At 43.9% G+C, this 18,847-nt stretch overlaps 1 protein-coding gene across 1 annotated transcript in view; it reads right to left on the minus strand.

Moving 5' to 3' along the window:
• The window catches only part of VWF (von Willebrand factor), a 157,952-nt gene that overhangs the window by 29,090 nt on the left and 110,015 nt on the right, over positions 1–18,847 (minus strand). Inside the window, exons 27-36 of the mRNA XM_019627083.1 lie at positions 17,708–17,824; positions 17,476–17,616; positions 17,038–17,181; positions 14,488–14,652; positions 13,523–13,566; positions 13,024–13,201; positions 8,365–8,585; positions 7,025–7,217; positions 6,487–6,828; positions 4,563–4,762 (exon numbers count right to left, since the gene is read on the minus strand). Of these exons, the coding sequence (XP_019482628.1) occupies positions 4,563–4,762; positions 6,487–6,828; positions 7,025–7,217; positions 8,365–8,585; positions 13,024–13,201; positions 13,523–13,566; positions 14,488–14,652; positions 17,038–17,181; positions 17,476–17,616; positions 17,708–17,824 (1,745 nt within the window). The remainder of the gene's footprint in view (positions 1–4,562; positions 4,763–6,486; positions 6,829–7,024; positions 7,218–8,364; positions 8,586–13,023; positions 13,202–13,522; positions 13,567–14,487; positions 14,653–17,037; positions 17,182–17,475; positions 17,617–17,707; positions 17,825–18,847) is intronic.

Genomic DNA, 18,847 nt, shown 5'->3' on the forward strand with positions numbered 1-18,847 from the left:
CTACAAAGTTCTCAGACCAAGAAAGTCCCCCTTATTCCACCTGCTTCCATGGTCAGTCATCAGCCCTCTGAGAAGGAAGATCAGAGGTCTCTAAGCAAAGCACCCTTCCCCCACGCTGCCCCTCCTCTCCCAGGACTTGGCCCTTTGATCCTCCCCGACCCCTTCCACCCACTCAATAAATAAGAACAGGCAACATTTGAAGAGCATCTGCTGTGTGCCGCTGTTTTAAGGGCTTTGTATAAATTAGTCATTTAATCCTCACTGCAACCCTCTGGCAAGGACTTTTTTACTAGTATTCTCCCTTATCCAGTGAGAAAACTGAAGCATTTGCTTAGGGTCCCACCGTCACAGTGGCAAAGCTAGGATTCAAACGCCGACCCCATCCTTTTAACACTGTACTTGGCTGCCTCCCAGTAACAACTAGCATTCATATGTTCAAGATATTCTTCTCTAAGGACTTTACATTTATTCACTTTATATTTCTTACAATAACCCTATCAGGTAAGTACGCTTAGTATCTACATGTACAAATAATGATACGGAGACATGACCAGGTGGCACATCCAGGGTTTGAATGGCATTCTGGCCCCGGACACCACACGCTCTCCATACCACACCTGCCTCTCGTCATTAGCCACAGTGGGTCACACTGCTGAGGCTGTGGGAGTGAAAGGCACTGAATACATAGTGTCACAGCCCTCGAGCGGTTGACAGTCAAGTAGAGGAAATAAGCCTCCATGAAAAAGATGAATGAAATAAATAAATTGTGATACATCCACACCGTGGAATACTACTCAGCCATAAAAACAAACTATCAAAACATACAACACACATGGATGGATCTCAAAAGTGTTATGCTGAGTGAAAGAAGCCAGGCCAAAAAGGAGTGTATACTACATGAGTCTATTTATATAAAATTCCATAAAATGTACACGAATCTATAGTGACAGAAAGCAGACCAGTGGTTGCCTGGGGCTGGGATATGGGGACGGGGGTGGGAGGTATTCAAAAACGGGCGTAAGGAAATTTTCGAGGGTGATGGAAATGTTCATTGTCCTCATTGTGATGGTGGTTTTACAGGACTACACATATGTCAAAACTCATCAAACCGTGCACTTTAAATAGGTGCTGTTTATTATATGTACACTATGCCTCAATCAAACTGTTTTTAAAAATGAAAAAAAATAAAAGGGCCACAGGAGGGTGAAGAAAGTTCGCTAGGGCCGGGGTGCTCAGAGAGGCCTCCCAAAGGTGAAGGGTAGGAAGGACCTGGGCTCACGGGACAGGAGAGGGAAATCCAGGTGGTGAACAGAGGAAGGACTGTCCTCGTGGGCCAGGGGACAATGGTACAGGCCTTCTCTGTCCTCTCGAGGAGGTTGTGCTTAACTTGGTACGTAGGGTACAGCCCTGAGCTGTGTAAGCAGGACCCTGGCTCCAAGAGAAGAGTGTTAAATAAGGGCCCACAGGGAGAAGGCAGCAGGATGGAGAAGGGAGGGACTAGGAATAGAAAACCAAAAGAGACGCTGCAGGGGCTGTTATTCCAGTGTTTCTCCAAGGGGCTGGGAAGACCCAAGGGAGGGGCCCAGGGCACTGGCCTCAGAGATGGGAGCAGGGAGACTGGGCAGGGTTGGGGAAACGTCTCACATTTCCTCAGGCCTCTGCCCTGCCCCTTTCCTGCTCTTTTACACTGATGGTGATGCCAAGCAGACGGCCAATTGGGGGAGGGGGAGCTATATTTAGACTTTTAAGTGGGAAAAGTGATGCCCAAAACATATAAAAACTGACTCCTTTCTCATCTGAAAGGAGAGGGTCATAGTTCTTATACATTTTGGGCTTTTTTTCTCTCTTTTTAAAGAGACTTTTAAAAGAGTCTCTTTTTTGTGAACTTTCAGATATCTAAATGTAAGGATAAATAATACAACTTTCCAATTATCCTAAGAGTGGGTAGCAACACAATAGATGACAAAAGCAAGTGCTAAACCTCCTCCTCCGGGGATTTTCACTTTCCCAGGAAGCTTTAATGAGGCCCATCCTAGGCTGGGGACAGAAGCAAAGGCCCCTGAAAAAGCCCTTTTTAGCTAAGGCTAAGCTTCTAAAAGCACCAGTGGCCTCTACGGGTGCGTAACCAGCGGGGTTATGCAGCAAAAAAGCCAGCAGATGGCGCCCGTGCATCAGCACAGGCCAACTCCAGGCAGCCCTGTCTCACCCACCAGGTACCAGTCAGGGTGCGACTATTACTCAGGAGAACAGGTCTAAGAGCTAGCTGGTGTTAAAGATTAAATCAAGATGGCAGAAGAACTGCCTACAGAGAATATGGTAATCTTCAAACCCCAAGGTCAGAGAGGGGACACGCGCAAGGCATCATGCACCACAGCCGAGGATTTGAGGGAAGATGCAAATGAAATGTATAAGCACTGAGCCAGTTCCAAAATATCAGAGACCAGAGAGGAATGGAAGGCTCCAGGCACCGGGCTTCTGGGTGAGGGAGGCAGCTCTTGCTGAGCTGAGCAACGCTTGCCCAGCACAGCACCCCTCTACCCCCCAACACGGAGAGCGGGACCGACAGTACACAGCTCTGAATCCTTCTGAGCCGGCTAAAAAGGCTCACATCATTAGAGTGCACTTAGTAAAATAAACAAGAGCTATGGAAACTGGTAAATATTTTGCCCTTCCAAAGTTACCACAAGAGATTTATACCCTGGTTTATTTCCCTGAAGAAAAGTTTTCTAGGCTTTATTTTTCAGTTTAAAAAAAAATCATTGAGTGGAAATATTCTTTATATTAGATTTTTATTCTTACTCTGTCTTGAAAACAAAAGCTGCAGTTGCAGGTGGCTGGAATGAGATATTTGTTTTCACCATCTAAACTATATTTTCTGAAATAACGAAAACTGGCTGTGTTCCCTTCATGGCTTTTGATTAACTAATTTTATGTTACTTGATATTAAAATATATTTATAAGACTGTTTCTATGTCAAAAATATTGCACTATTTGGAAGCATTTTTATGTGACTTGAATGCATAATCAATGTGTTGAACTGAAGATGAGGGGAAAGTGAAAGGGGAAATCGAGTCAGACAGACAGGACGAGTGGAGGGCCAGGGGGATAGAGGCACTAAGATAAAATTCACAAGCTTCCTGCTTTCGACACCCTGCAGACAGCTGACACTCATGGAGCCAAAAACACTTTGCAAACTTGAGCTGCCTTCCCATCACAGAATGCCAAGGCAGAGGGTAGAGACCATATCTGCCTCCCTCTGAGAGTATTTTAACCACTACCTGAAATTACCACCTGGTGCTAGCACCACCTGTAAATGGTGCACATCACTGGACCCCAGCAGGAGTCCAGGAGCTGTGCAAATCAGGGAGAACGATGTAAGGTTTTGTCAACTCATTTGGGTAACATTGTGGTGCAGGCAGTTACCTAATATGACTGCCATCTTAGAACAAGATGGGAGAGGGTCCTTTCAAAATGTACTCAATAACTCCTGCAGGGATAAAGAATTGATGACTCCCAAGTAAATCAGCCCAATAAAGACCTAGCAAAAGGACAATTTCATATATCAGAAAAAGCAAGCTCTTTGGAGTCAGACATAGCTTCCAATTCTGAGTTCAACTCCTAACTCCATCACTTATAAACTGTGTGCACAGGCAGGGTCCTAAGCTCTCTAAGCCTTAGTTTTCTCATAGAGGTTTTGTGAGTATTTATGAGGCGATGTAAGATATCCAGTATGTTTTGTGGAATCCTAGTCCAAGGCCATGCTGTGTGAGCACATGCACACATGCACACACACATATTCGCTCATCCATCACAGATACAAGTTCCAATGTCAAATAAGAAGCGAAAACCCTCTTAAATACTTATAAAGTATATTAGTACATTAAAACCTCCAAAGAGTTCTGCAATAAAGAAATTTGTTGAACTAGTATTCTTTAAACGCTCTTGACCACAGGTAACTTAATACCCTGCAAACACACCTCTGAAAAATGTTGAGATAATGAAATAAATGCTTAGTACAATGCAAGGTACATAATATATGGGTATCTTAATAATGGTAGACATCACCATATAAAATATTCTTTTCCCATTCCTTCCTGGGTTCCTACAGTATTCTACTTACTTGAATGTAGTAATGATAAAAGTAGTAGTAATAGTAATGTGTTGTTAACACTTTGGTGTTTGATCACATAGCTAATACATGACATACTCAGGGTTTGAACCAAGATCTGACTCCAGGGGGCCGGCTGAGTGGCTCAGTTGGTTAAGAGCTCGCTCAAGAGTTTGAGCTCTGAGCAACAGCGGTTCGAGTCAGCCCGAGCTGAGCAGCCGTGAGCTGCCAACAGGTGGCGGGATGGCTCAGCTAAAAAAATAAATAAATAAAAATAAAAAAAAAAGATCTGACTCCAAAGCCGCCATGTTGTACTGCTTCCCTATCACTCAATGACCCTCTTATGAGTTGACACCTGCTGCCAAAGTCAGGAAGGGCCAATCAGGTGAACACTTCATCCTACTGACCCCAGAGAGAAGCAGCCCCATGGGAGGTAAGAGGCCAGGGCTCCTACCTGGTGCCGGACTCCATCCTCACCAACACACTGGGTGCAGGCCTCCGCGGGGACACAGCTACCTTCCAGCATGACTTGGTGTGGGGGACAGAAGCAGCCTTCTGAGGGATGGTTTCCACAGGAGCTCGAGTTGCCCTCACAGTGCAGGGGGCAGCCTTGTTCACAATGGTTGTACACGAGGGATGGTGGGCATGACATAGCTGCAGATGGAGAAGGTGGTCACTCTGGATGGCTCACACTAACCAGAAGCACAGCTAATTCAAGGTGGCTCATAATCTGGCAAACTTGCTAGGATAGAGATGGCTAGTTTCCACCAATTGTCATTCTCCCCATCTTTCAAAGATACAGACCTTTAAGCTGGGCATATTATCACCCAGAATAAAGACTACATTTCCCAGTGTCCTTACCACAAAGCGTGGTCCTGTGACAATGTTCTGACCAATGAACTGTAAGAGGAAGCATAGAATCCTATAGCAGCCTCCAGGAATCTATTTTAAAAGACAGCTATGTATGCCTTTGTCCCTTTTCCCTCTTTCCCCCATATTGCTTTTTGGAACCTGGATATGACAACTAGAGCTCTATCTTAAACAGTGAGGAAAAACACACCCAAGTGAGGGCATATCAAAAAGCTAGAACCCAGTTTGATGTCCAAAAACAGCTATTGTAGAACCACTTCCCTCTGATTGGCTGAGTGACAGAATTTTATTTCTCTGTTACTTGCAGCCAAATGTAATCCTAACTGATGATATGAACCTGTGTGTCTTTAGGAAGTTGAAGTTCTCTTAAAATGAAATAAGAAATCCACAGCTATGAAGAGTTGTCGTGGGGGGAGTGAAGCTACAAGGTGATACGCTCCTCCCACTCTGGCCCTGCTCAACCCCTTCCTCATGTTCTCATGGTGCCAAGGCAGGTGGCAGAGAAGGTATCCAAGGATTTAGAGCGCCAAGGGTTTTCCTATACATTCACGATAAATAGCCAGGAGGTAGACATCGAAATTCATAAGCAGAGAAGGTGTTCTTGGTAACTCTGAAACTAACATTTGCCTCTTGATCTGCAGGAAGATTGAAAGGAGGCAGTATGGTCCACATGCACTCAGAAAACCAGAGCTCAAAAGGACCTAGGGGTTGTCTAGTCCAACTATCTCATTCTAAGATGCAGAAACTGAGATCCAGAAAGACTAAGAGAATAGCCATCACCAGCTGAGCTGGGACTGGGATGACCAAGTCCTCCAGGCCCAGGTTAGAGCTACTGACAGCTCTATGATAATAAACTCTGAGACTCTGAGATGCTTGTCCATATTGATTTCCACCAAAGAAAAAGTAAGGGATTAGAGTCGATAATTGAGAATGTTAAAGTTCCATGTTTTTTGCACCCTCTGAAGGCAGGAGGCATATCTCATTTATTTTGATATCCTCTACATGTTAAAAGATAAATAAATGCCCAGTCTAAGCAGAGAAGCTGATCTTGAAAGGAAGACACCAATGCTAGCAATTCTGTGGTATTTGAAATTAAGAAGCTTCTTGGTACTCAAATGACAAAATTCCACTCACACGTCAAGAACCTGCTTAAGCGTGATCTACTCTGGAAGGCCTTGCTAAAGGCCTTGGTAGAATTTCAAATTCAATGTGAGTGGGTATTCTGTGCTTTGCTGATACCTGTCTGTGTCTAATACATTAAAATCATATTTGTCTGAATACTAGAAATATTAATAGAAATGATCATACTTTAATTTACATAGAAATTCTACATTCAAATTACTTATATATCTACCATCTTATTTGACCCTAACTGGAATCCTAGGTAATAAGAAAGGCAGGATTTCAGTCTTCATTATCCAGATAAAGAATCTGAATCCCAGAGAAGTTGAGCAAGCCCACGATTAGGTGGTACTCACAATTTTTTGGAGTACTTAATGGACACTCACCACAGAAATCATTTGTCCTCCAGTCAACACAGACCCCATTGGTCCGGCAGAGGTGGGCATAAGAGGCAATCACCTCACACACTTGTTCCTGGTGGCAACTGTCCTGCTGGCAGATGGCATGAAATGTGGCTGGAGCAAGGACCTTATGGCACTCAGCAAACAGTGCTGAGAGGAGGATCTGGCAGTGGGAGCTGCTGGAGACAGGACACTGCTCCTCAGAAATGGACTGGCATGTCTTCCCCGGCTGATGCACAGTCCACTCCTGGATGAGCGTTTTCCAGTCTGTGGTGACCGTGCCATCCCTCAGCATGAAGTCATTGGCCCCATTCTCATCACAGATCCCTGGAGAAACCAGGAAAGACAAGGTTGGTAGCTTTGGGTGCCAATACACTGATGCCAGAAATCTGGTCATTCTCCATCTCCACCAGCATCTGAATGTTGCTACTAGACCCAGAAATACAAGCATCCAAGAGTCCTGAGAGTAGAGCAAGGAAGGTTTATAAATATAAAAGGGGGACAATTGAGGAGATGTTCTTACCACAGAGACCATACATCTTTGAAGCGAAGGTCTTGGGGCTAAGCTGCAGCTGGAACTCATTGATTCGTGGAGTGAATGTGAAGATGTGGCCAAGATGATTGAATCTGATTTCATACATTATGGCACCGTAAATGTTGACTTCCATGTCCCCACCAATGTAAGGGACAGAGACCAGTCTCCCATTCACCCCCACCTGCCCAAAGAATAAAATGACTCATCAGTCGTCACAGCAAATAAGCAACCCTAGAATTTCACTCTTAGCTCCTTCCTGAAGTTACTGACAGTCCCCAACATTCACCACAAACCCTGATATTTGTCAGCAGCTCTGCTGGGGTAAAGGAGCTTCGCAGAACTTGGCAGGAGAACACACTATAACACTGTACAGAGAGCCATGCACCTGGAACTTGAAAACCTAGGGGTTAAAATGCGCCTTGAACCTTGAGTCTCTGTGCACCCCACGGGGGAGGATGACCCTTTCAGGATAGGCTGGAAAAGCTGCCATTTTGCCAGCTCATCAGGTCAGTGTCTCTAGAAACATCTAATAGGACATTTCTAAGTCTTTTACTTTCTCTCTCTCTTTTTTTTTTTTTGTCATTAGAAGTTCTTTGGAGGCCCCACCACACATCATACCAAACATATTATTAATAAGATGTACTCACATCTCACAGTGAATATAATTTTTACTGCAAAAATTTTGGAAGGCTTCTTCTTTTCATTTTAAAAGTTTTGGCTATGAGTTACTTAATATATGACTAGCTATGGTTTTTCAGCAATTACTGTACATATTCAAGAATTCTTGCAAAATGAGATCTAACCTATAAGCTGTTTTCACATAATGAAATATTTATGATATTTAAATGAACAAGTAAAGAAGTTGGCATAATATAACCTTTTGTAAACATTTAATCAAACATTTATTTAAATCAGTTTTGCAGTTTTCTTTTCACATTTTGGAGCCATACATCTTGTTTAGACCCTAAATAGTATTTCCAAAAGCCCGAATTCAAGCACAAAATATTTTCCTTTGGAAAGCTCATAGACTCTAGGCACTGGGCTCATAATGCCTGCTGGGTAAACAGTACTGGTGCCACCCCAATTTTCTACCAGTGCCCAAGACTGGCACTAAATTCACAATTTAATGCTACCTAAGATTGGTCCCAAAGCTGGGCCCAGAACAACATGAAATCACACCAAAACAAGGGAGATGGCAATAAGCCCCTCCTAAGAAGCCTGAATGCCTAACAGGAGCACCAGCTAAAACCAACTGCCACCAGGTTCATGAGGCTTCTTCAAGTTTCTGCTGCTGCTTTGCCATGGGACCCACAGAAAATGCCTCTCACCTCCATGTCGCTGTGGAGCTCAACTGAAAGGCCGTTATGCTTCACCTCGATGGACTTCATGCAGGCCTGTCTGGTTTCAGGGCTGCAGGCACCATTATGGAGAATTACCTCCAGGTCCTGCTCCTTGTTTTGAAACAAAACATACGAACAGTTTCCAGTCAGCTTGAAATTCTGCCCATCAAAGGTCATGATGTGCCGTGTAGAGCTGCCTGTGCATACACCTGAACAGGGGAGAGCAAAGGAGGGATGTGACATTACACAACCTCCCAGACATGCAAGGAGGCAGTGTTACCAAGTTGCACACACGTAAATAGAGTTGAGAGCTGAACAGGCCCTTTCTTCCTTTCCACAGATTAGGAAATTCAGATTCTGAGAGGTAGAGTCGCTTAAGTAGAAACACATTAAATATTTTCCTAGAGAAGGCATAGAAGGACAAGTGTTACATTAAAATGTGGCAAATTACAGAGCCATACTTCCAAAAAGTTTTACTGTGCAAAGTGAATTCTCTACTCTACAAGGATGCCTTGGCCCAGGAAACAAAGTTACGTTCTAGGGGTGTTATAACTCAATGAAGTCATGAGAAGCTAAGCAAACCATGAGCTCACGATCTCATTGTAAAGAAAGTTCACCTAAAGACACATGAGACCTTTCAGCGGCCAAGTGACTAATGGTACAAGTGGCCACGTTGACTTGATCCCTTAAAAGATCACACAAGAGAAATATTTCCGAAGTTAAAACAAAAGGTTGGGTCTCAGCACTACCTCACTTCCCACTCATTCATTCACATAATCAACAAATGCTCAAGGTTCCTACTAAAACACCATTTGGGAATACTTTTCATTTATATAAGATGATTCATTGAATATTCCCTCATGGAAGGCACCACTGCCATACATGATCCAAAAGCAGATTGTGGACCTAAATGAAGCTGGAGATGAGCTTTCCAGACAAATCATGTCCACATCTATGGTGGTGGGCAAATGAAAGCCCATGAACTGAGAGGCAGTTCAGTGAGTCAGTGAGGCCACACCCACAGCCAGGCCTGAGCAATCTCCACTGGCCTGACTGACATGTATATCAAGGCAGCACAGCCGCTGAAAAATGATGGGTCTGGGTCACCATCTGTCAGAGCTGAGCAGCCTCTCCAAGAGTTCTTTCACTCAAAATCCCCTAAGTCCCTGAGCAGGCAGTCACGTCCAAGGGACTGTACTGAATACCACCGGCCTGTTGACATCCATGCTGCAAGCGATCCCAAATACTCCAGCTATGAATATTGTCAGGTCTTAACGGGTCCAGATCCTAAATCGAAAATGTATTTAATACACCTCACATACTGAACATCATAGCTCAGCTTAGCCTACCTTAAACGTGCTCAGAACACTTACATTAGCCTACAGTTGGGCAATAGCCTCCAACACAATTAATACACTGTAGAGTATTGGTTGTCCACCCTTGTGATCGTATGGCTGACTGGGAGCTACAACTCACTGCATTGCCAGCATCGTGATAGAATACTACCTCACATCACTAGCCCAAAAATCATCAAAATTCAAAATTCGAAGTACAGTTTCTACTGACTGCTTATCGCTTTGACACCATTTGTAAAGTCAAAAATCATTAAGTCAAACATTGTAAGTCGAGGACCATCTGCCTACCTTTCTGTAGTATTCTGACATTTAGAACCACGTTAATACTTCACAAACCAAAAACAAATAAATACAATCAGCAAGGATGAGGATGAGGGAAATCCAAAATGAAATACAAGCAGAAATAAATTAAACTAATGGTAATGAATAGCCTAACTACACCGAAGGGAGCGGGGCAACCTAAATAACTTTTGAAAAACATTTAGTATATACTCAAAGACTAAAGACAAAAAGAATTGTACACAAATATTATACTCTAGTTAGAAGGTTAGTTTTTCATAAAAGTATTAGTTAGTAACTCTGAAACTATTTTTTGTGTATTCTGGGATTAAACCAATATATAAATATATGGGGGGTATTGAGAGCCAGGTTTCTGCCTGAGAAAGGAAGGGATATGGACAAGTCAAAAAGACGCGAGAGCCCAAAAGGACTCGCCAAGTCTGGGACCATTTGAGGAAGAAAATAAATAATGCTAGTATTTCATTTATCCCATAGAATAAGATAAAAACTCATATGAATCCATATGTATAAAAATATTCATTAAATTAATAAATGACAGAGAAGAAAAAATTCTTCCTTTCAATAGGATTCCAACTAATAAATGTGAAGGGGATGATAGAAATTGAAAACCACTGTTTGGCAAACAGCGCAGTAAAAACTGTTTCAGACAAGGATCGTCAGAGCATGTTAAACTTGGCGGGTGAAAGTATATTTCCATAGTTTCAAAGTATCTCTGCACACAATAATTATTAAGTGCAAGGAGGAAAATAGCAACTTTACAGCGAAGAAACTTGATGTACACCACCTTCACCAAGTGATCAAACTGGTAATGGGACAAAGTGCTATCATGTGCCTCCCCCTGAAACACCAAAGAAGACAACAGTATGCCCTCTGAGGTATTGTTGACAAAATATGTGACCTGAATTCAACCCAAATTGAGGAACATTCTACAAAATTACTAGCCAGAATTCTTTAAAACATCGAGGTCATAAAAATCAAAAAAATACTAAGGAATTGTTACAGATTTGGGAAGATTATGGAGACATAACAATTAAATGTAATATGTGATTCTGGATGGAACCCTGCACCTGAAAAACAAAGGACATTATTGGCACAATGGCACAATTGGCAAAAACTGAATAAGATAATAGTATTTTATTAATGTTAATTTCCTGATTGATCATTATACTGTAATTATATAAGATACTACAATCTGGGTGAAGGTATTCAGGAATTCTTTGTACTATTTATGCAACTTTTTTATAGGTCTGAAATTATTCAAAATAAGAAGTTTAAAATGTTTTTCAAATAAATAGCCAAAATCTAATTTTATCACTCTTAAAGCCCTTTACTCATTTTAAGGATATAGAAAGAGTCAGAGGGTTATTGTTGGATTGGATTTAAGAAGAGATTTACCTGAAGAGAGCTGCTACTACGTTGTGAGTCTCACATCCCCAAGTGCCCCACCAGGGACAAATGTGACAAGCCTAGGGAGCGGGACTTTCAGAAGGCCACTCCCAGAGCCGGGTTTATGTTCCATGGAGTTATGGGGAACACAACCAGTGTCTGACACATACCTGAAGAATTTACAAGACAGAAGCCATTGCTATTGGCCAGAGGTGGCCTTTATTGTTTGGGGAATTAGGTGCACTCCACTCCAATGGTGGGACAAGGGTGCATGAGTCCTGGAGTCCAGATATAGGACCTACAGAAGAAATGATGGCCTGGGGTTGTTCTAAATGTGATCCTAAGAGAACTTCTGCTATAGAACAAGCAGGATCCCAACAGAGAGAGAGCCTATGATGGGTGTAATGTTAAAAAAAAAAAGAAGAAGAAGAAGAAGAATAGCAGGGAGAAGCAACAGCCAGCCAAAGCAGCCAGCCAAAGGATAGAGACTACTTCTTGCACCCCAAGATTGAGTATCACAGGAATGCAACAAGGATACCTCTTTAAAAATCTTCAGGAGAGCTAGCAAGAATCAGCGGCTGCTTTACAAACCCACCAGGCCAGAGTGTGCCGAGCCTTCTCACTGAAGCTCCAGTCACATAAGAACCTTCTGAACCTCCTTCCAACTCCCCTCTTTCCATGCTCCAAGCTGGGAGAGAAGCTGACCTCACCCCTTTCCCAGATGCAGGCAGTCCAAACTGGAGTTAGGAAGGTGTTTTAACTCTAACTCAAGGTCAAGGCTTTGATTATTACACAAGAGTGGGCATCTAATTACCAAACTGAGACTTAGTTTTATGACTTAAAGTGGCCACTGAACTCTTTATGGATAAACAGAAGTGACACGAAGTCTGGTAGAGTTTTTAATCCAGTCCAGGGAGAAAATTTATCCCACTAAATAAATTCTAAAGGGAGGGTGAGATATAAAACACAGTTTTTATTGCATCCTACAAGTTGTGTCTGTTCAACATAATAATTATGATCTACCCACTGCTGAGTAAGGATTATCATTTCTCCCAACCATGAGACAGAGGGCTAACCTACCCCCATGGGTGAATGCTCTCCACAGGTTTGTATGAGATGGAGTTCACTAGGTCATCCTACTAAACCAGGCCACTGTGATGATAGAGCATTACACCCAACTCCCATACAGCTATAGGTGTGAGTGGAGAGTTTTCTGGGGGCGTCTTTCTCACTGCTATACTCTCACTGCATAGATTCCTAAAAGTTGACTTGCCTACAGCCAAGCTGAGAACCGACCTCAGAAAATCAGTTCTTCCTCCTAGTTATACATAAGAACTGATGCAGAAAATCAGTTCTTCCTCCTAGTTATGTCTTTAGAGGAAGTGCCCTCTAAAGACACAGGAAGAAAACAGGGATCTCAAGGATTGAATAAAAACATGTCCAGAGGTCACGAGAGAGAGGGAACATGGGTAAAGGTAGCACTCTGTGTGATGAGGAGGGAAAGGATGCTTCTGTGCTGCTCAGCTTCTGGTCTACCTTTCTGCACTGCCAATCTGAAAGCACTGTCCCTTTAACACTGTCCAGGCTGGTGAAGCAAAGGACTCACAGGGGCAGGTCCAGCGGCAGCCACAGGTCTCTTCCACCCTGATAGGGGACTGGTTATTGGGGCATGAAGGCCTTGGCCCCCGATCACAGTTGACCCGATGACTCTGCAGCAAGGTCTGGCCATCTGGCAGGCAAGTCACTGTGTGGCACTGATCTGGCAAGGTCCAGACGTCCCCAGGCTACAGAAGGAAGAACCAGATTCAGGCAGGGCATAGAATAAGGCACGCTAACTCTAAGCCCATCTACCAGGCCACTGACCCCACCCTGAGGACATAGAAACTAGGACTTAGACATGCCTAAATGGCAAGAAGACAAGATGCAGAACACAAAACTCACAGGTGTACACCCACCCCACCCCACCCCCATAAAAGAAACAGGATATAACGGTAAGAAGAACTGGACCAAGACCAAAAGCAGGAAAAAAAAGTTAACCGGGAGGAACAAGGGCCCCAAATATATATTTCTGATCTTTCTTTCAACGTCAACAGAAGGGAACTTACCCTCTTCTCATTCCCATCCTCATCCATGCAAACTCTAATGAACCCTGAAACAGACACAAATAAGAGCTGAGTTTCCACCCATCACCCAGAAATTCTAAGCCATTCACAATGTCTGCTTGGGCTACCTGGGCTAGTCCTTGAATTCGAGTAAACTCTGAAAAGAATCTGAGAGGGTTTTACAGTGAGGATACAGACATATCAGGTACAGGTGGTTCTTCAGGCAGGCTTTGTGGTTATTAATAATTATGATGATAGCAACTGTGACAATATGGCAATAACTAAGGTTCATAAAGCTTTTTCACAGTCACTATGCCCTTTTCCTTTTCATACATAGATATAACTGCCTACTAAGGTAGGGGGGCAGGAAATGAACAAAGACCCTGAAACCTTGAAAGAGGTCTTGAAGATTCCTACCAGGAGGAAGGGGCAATAACTTTGTAGCTGCTTTTGACTCACAGCTAATTACATTCGGAAAATACATCAAAGTGAGCAAAAGAAATCACATGTATGGTTTAAAAAAAAAGTTTCTCACTTAAAGTCAACTTCAACTATGGTGCTTGGATGTTAGATTCTGTGTTACTGTATTTCTAAAGCCCTTTACAGTCATGCGGAGGGTGAGTATAGGGCATGGGGAGGAAGACCATGCTCTCTGCAGATGCTGGGGTTCCCTCCTCCGTCTTCCACATATTTGCCCAAGATCCCTGCACATAAGTAAGCATAGGCTTTCTCTGCTCAAGTTTGGATGGACAGTTACGATGGAAGGAGGGCTATACACAGAGAACTTTCTGGTAGTCCCTTGGAGATTTGCAGTATAAATTTTCCATGAGCAGAAACTTAATGATCCTGGTCTATATAACAATCTTTATTCTAGGCCAAATCTTGTGCATGGGCACCCTCAGGTATCTGGAATGGGTTTTGTTGTTTTTGTTTTTTGAGGAGGGTAAGAAAGATATTACAAGACTCACCAGAGCACAGCTTGTGGAGGAAGGAATGGCCCAGGGTGACGATGGTGGGGAGGTCTTCGATTCGCTGGAGGTGCACCACATTGGAGCTGGCATCTGGGCCTGCTAAGATCCTCAGCTGGGCCATGTCATACCGATCCCCAATTCCAACAGGGAACACTGTCACTCCTAGAGTTAGCAGAGAAATAAGAAAGGGTTGGTGTCAACATGCTTTGGTCAGATGGGCTCAAAATGGAGTGGCCTGAAGCTATGCCCAGCATCTATATAAAGCCTCATGTCTTCCAGACTGGCCACATACATATACCCTGTGAGGAGGCTATTCAGTCAGTCCACAAATGTAAATGAGTCCCTATTCTGTGTCAGGTACGATTCTAAGCACCGGGGATACAGTGGACAAAGCAGATGACGTCCTTGCCCTCGTGGAGCTTACACTGGGGAGAGACAGACAAACACACACAAAGAAGTAAATATCTAGCATTTTAGACATGGATCGTGCTTAGGAAAACACACAACAGGATACGAAGGTTGGGCATGCCCAGGGGTAGGAGTGAGAGTTATCGTTTCATTCAAGGCGGTTGGAGAAGTGTTCAGTGAAGAGACGACATTTGAGCAGAGAGCTGAAGTAAGGATGGGTCGAGAGGCTATCCCAAGCAGAGAGAACGGGGAGTTGCAAAGGCCCCAGAGCAGAAGTACGATGCATACGCTGGGGTGGCTGCAGCAGAGCAAACAAGATAGGGAGTGGGCACAGATGGTGCAAAGCTTCATCGACCACAGTAAGGATTTCACATGTTCTCTGAGTGAAACAGGAAGCCAGCCAAGACTTTGGAGCAGAGGAATGACATGAGCTGAAGGGCCACTACAACTGCTGTGTTGATTATGAACCCCCGGGGACAAGGGTGGGAGCTGGGTTTCCAGTTAGAAAGACATTAAAATAATCCAGGTGAGAGAGGACCGGGGCTTGGATCAGGTGACGTGGTGGAGGTAGTATGGAATGGTGGGGCTCTCAACATATTTTGAAGATGGAGCTATAGTTTGCCGATGGATTAGATGGGGGTATGAGAGAAAAAGATGAATCAAGGATGCTGAGATTTTTGGACCTGGGCAACTGGAAGGATAGAATTGCCATCTTTCTAAGATGGGAAAGACTGCAGGTGGAGGAGATTTGGGCATCAAAGTCAGGAATTCAATTTATATTGAGTTGCGTATTAGAACATTATGAGTTGAGGTGAGAGAGCCAAGCTGGAGATAGGAATTTTGAAGTCAGTGGTGTGTAAATGTATTTAGACCCATGAAACTGAATGAGACCACCGATGGGGTGAGTATAAGAATACCAGAGAAAGTCACAGAGCTGAGTCCAGAGTATGTGCATGCCCGTTTACAGATGAGAAACAGGCTTTGAACAGTTAACTGACTTGTCCTAGGTCACATATGTTCCCTCCAGATCATAATTGCTTCCTTTCCTGGTGAAAGTCTTTCTTTAGAGTCTTAATACTAAGATAGAAAATTCTCCATCCTGCAATTCCTCCAATTAGTTCTCCAGGAATTTCTAGGTATTCGCAATTTGCATAAAGTTAGAGCTGATTTTCTACCAGCAGCTTTTCAGCTCTTGTAAACTGATTGTATCATCCAAATATATATCCTTTCCCTTTGGGTCCTTTTCCCTAAAATAATAGATTTCATAAACATGTCACATTCATTCATTCAACAAACATTAAATGGCCACCTAAGTTGTGCATCATGTACAGATGGTACAAACAATAAGCAAGATTTTGCCCTTGACTTTAAAGAACCCTCAGTTTGCAAGAAACAGATGCGTAACAAATAAATACAATGTGATTTGCACATTTTGAGTAGTTCAGATGTGGGGCAGAAAAAGCAGTGAACAACTCCCAGGAAGGCATCAGAGAAAAGAGCTCCAGAACAGGGTTCTGAAAAATGAACAATTCTCCAGATGGCCATGACAGGACTTTGTCATTCACTCACCCGGCCCACCCTCAGCACCGCCACACCTGTCCTGGCTCACATGCTGTTGATATTCAAAGCACAACTTCTTACGGGACACGGAGTATGGGTCACATCTGTATCATCCCCTTCCTAAAGCAGCAGTTGTTGCCTCTTGCCCACCCCACACCCCCCAAGCCCACTAGGCTGATACTGGAAAAAGGCTCTGAATACATGAAGGTCCCTGATGGTTCTCAGACCCCATAATGTTACTACTCCAGCCTCAGACGTGGGGAGAGTGGTGAGACACCAAGGATACTACTTTTAAAAGGAAAGTTGTGAGGTATGACCCACTCTGGGACAGAAAGTGAAAATATGGAGCAGTTAAAAGTTACAATCTAAAGCCTGCAGACACATGAAGGATAAACACACATTTAATACTGTTTGGTTTCCAAATAATTCAGAGATCGGACAATTTCCTACTGTTTGAAACCAGGCCACCTATGGGTATTAAGCATTTAAAATCAGCCAGGACATCCACGAGTCTTGCCTGCCCCTTTTCAATCTTCTAGCAGTTCAGCACAGTCTCAGGACCGTACACTGGACACTTACGGTTAGATCGGGCGGCATCAGCTGCTGCAGCCACTGCATCCGTGGAGACATCCATGACCAGGATGACCACTGCCTTAGAGGCTCCAGGCCTGGCACCATGGACTTCCGAAGTGATGTATCGCACAGCAAAGCCCAAAGCTTCCCCTGATAATAGAGAACAAGGCACACCAAGTCAGTCCTGACTATGGGAAACAGCGTTTCTGAAGCCAGCCGGACATCCTATCTCCAGGTGGGTCCTTAGGTCGCAAAAACTGGAATGATTCAGAGACTGAGAGGGTCTCACACACACGTGAGATCTGGACGAGACCTGGAAGAACATCCAGGCCCTCACTTTACAAGAAAAAAAAGCTAAGGCCAAGGAGCAAAGTGACAGGCTGAGGTCACTTATGCCAAAAATTAAGACCAGCCCCTGCACCCCAGCCCAGGACACCACGTTACCAATTTGGCTGGGGCCTCCCTCCCGCTGCATCAAGTCCACGAGGCTCAGTAAGTGGGCTTTCTCCTGGGCCACATTCCACGGCACATCGATGGTGGTGATGCTTCCATACTGCAGCACTGACACCTGCATGAGCTGCGGCCCTGACAGCAAAGAGAGCACAGGATCACGCTTTAGAGCAGGAGCCCCAGAAAGAGTCCCCTCCTAACCTGCTTCTGCAGGTGCACCACTCACCTATATTGGCTTTTGAAATGAAAGCCTTGGCGAAGCTCTTCATTTCATCAAAGTAAGAAGCTGGAAAGCCGGAGGAGCCGTCCAGGAGGAGGACCACATCCAGCGGCTGGCTGCAGTCTGCAAAGAGACCAGGAAGGGGAGCATACAAGTGCCAGCAGGGGGTCAGCCACAGCAGCAGACACACACATTCAATGGGCAGGAATGCAGGGCACCACTGACCATGTGGCACCACCAAAGGGCGGTGTCTCCATGATCCTTCATGATGGCAACATGGGCCAAGAAGAAGGGAAGGGGGACTATGAGTGCCCCAGGTTTGGAGGTATCAGGAAGACTCTAGCGCCACCCAAAGGCAGTTCAAATGCCTCCAGGTGAAAACAAGAGGCATCTGCTCCCTCAGTAACAGGAGGCGGCAGCTCTTCTAGAATTGAGTGAAGTACTGGAGCAGCAAAACAGGGAAAAGGGAAAAGGAAATGGGGAAGCAGCAAATCCCTGGGAAATTAGCTTGTGTGTTCTTGGGTCTTATGGGAAGGTAAAGACTATAAGGTATTTTGATCATAAATGCATAATGCTTGTGTTACTGCTCAGGCACAGTCATGATCACAGTGAGGAAACAAACTCTGGCCTAAACGCCATTCTGAGATCTGATAAGATGAAGTTATTACTGTTTTCCTCTGAGAAAATATCACAAGAATTTAAATAAATATGTGGCTCTGATTAAAATAAGAACAAAGAAACAAAGGCACGGATAACAAGTGTGAAGATCAAGAGACATTAAAAGAAGTCTAGTTATTCTGGGATGGTCCCAAACACACCAAATAAAGGGTTTCATGAACTAGGAATTGATCAGACATTAGCATCAGTTAAGATGGCAATGATCACAGCAGCGGTGGCAAGCATTTTTCGAGCAGTTGCTATGTGCTAGAAACTGTTCTGAACATTTTACAAGTACTATTATTATCCTCATTTTACATGAGGAGACTGATCGATACAGAGGTATTTGCCTAAAATTACCCAAAAATTATTACCCCAAAAATTGTCCAAAATTACCCAGCTGGGTAATTAAATGGCAGAGGTGAGATTCAAACTAAGGCAGTCTGGCTCCAGGGGCTGAGGACTTAATCGGCTACCTGTCACCTAACT

Source organism: Hipposideros armiger, unplaced genomic scaffold (genome assembly GCF_001890085.2).
Source record: "Hipposideros armiger isolate ML-2016 unplaced genomic scaffold, ASM189008v1 scaffold_706, whole genome shotgun sequence".
In the NCBI taxonomy this organism is placed as follows: domain Eukaryota; kingdom Metazoa; phylum Chordata; class Mammalia; order Chiroptera; family Hipposideridae; genus Hipposideros; species Hipposideros armiger.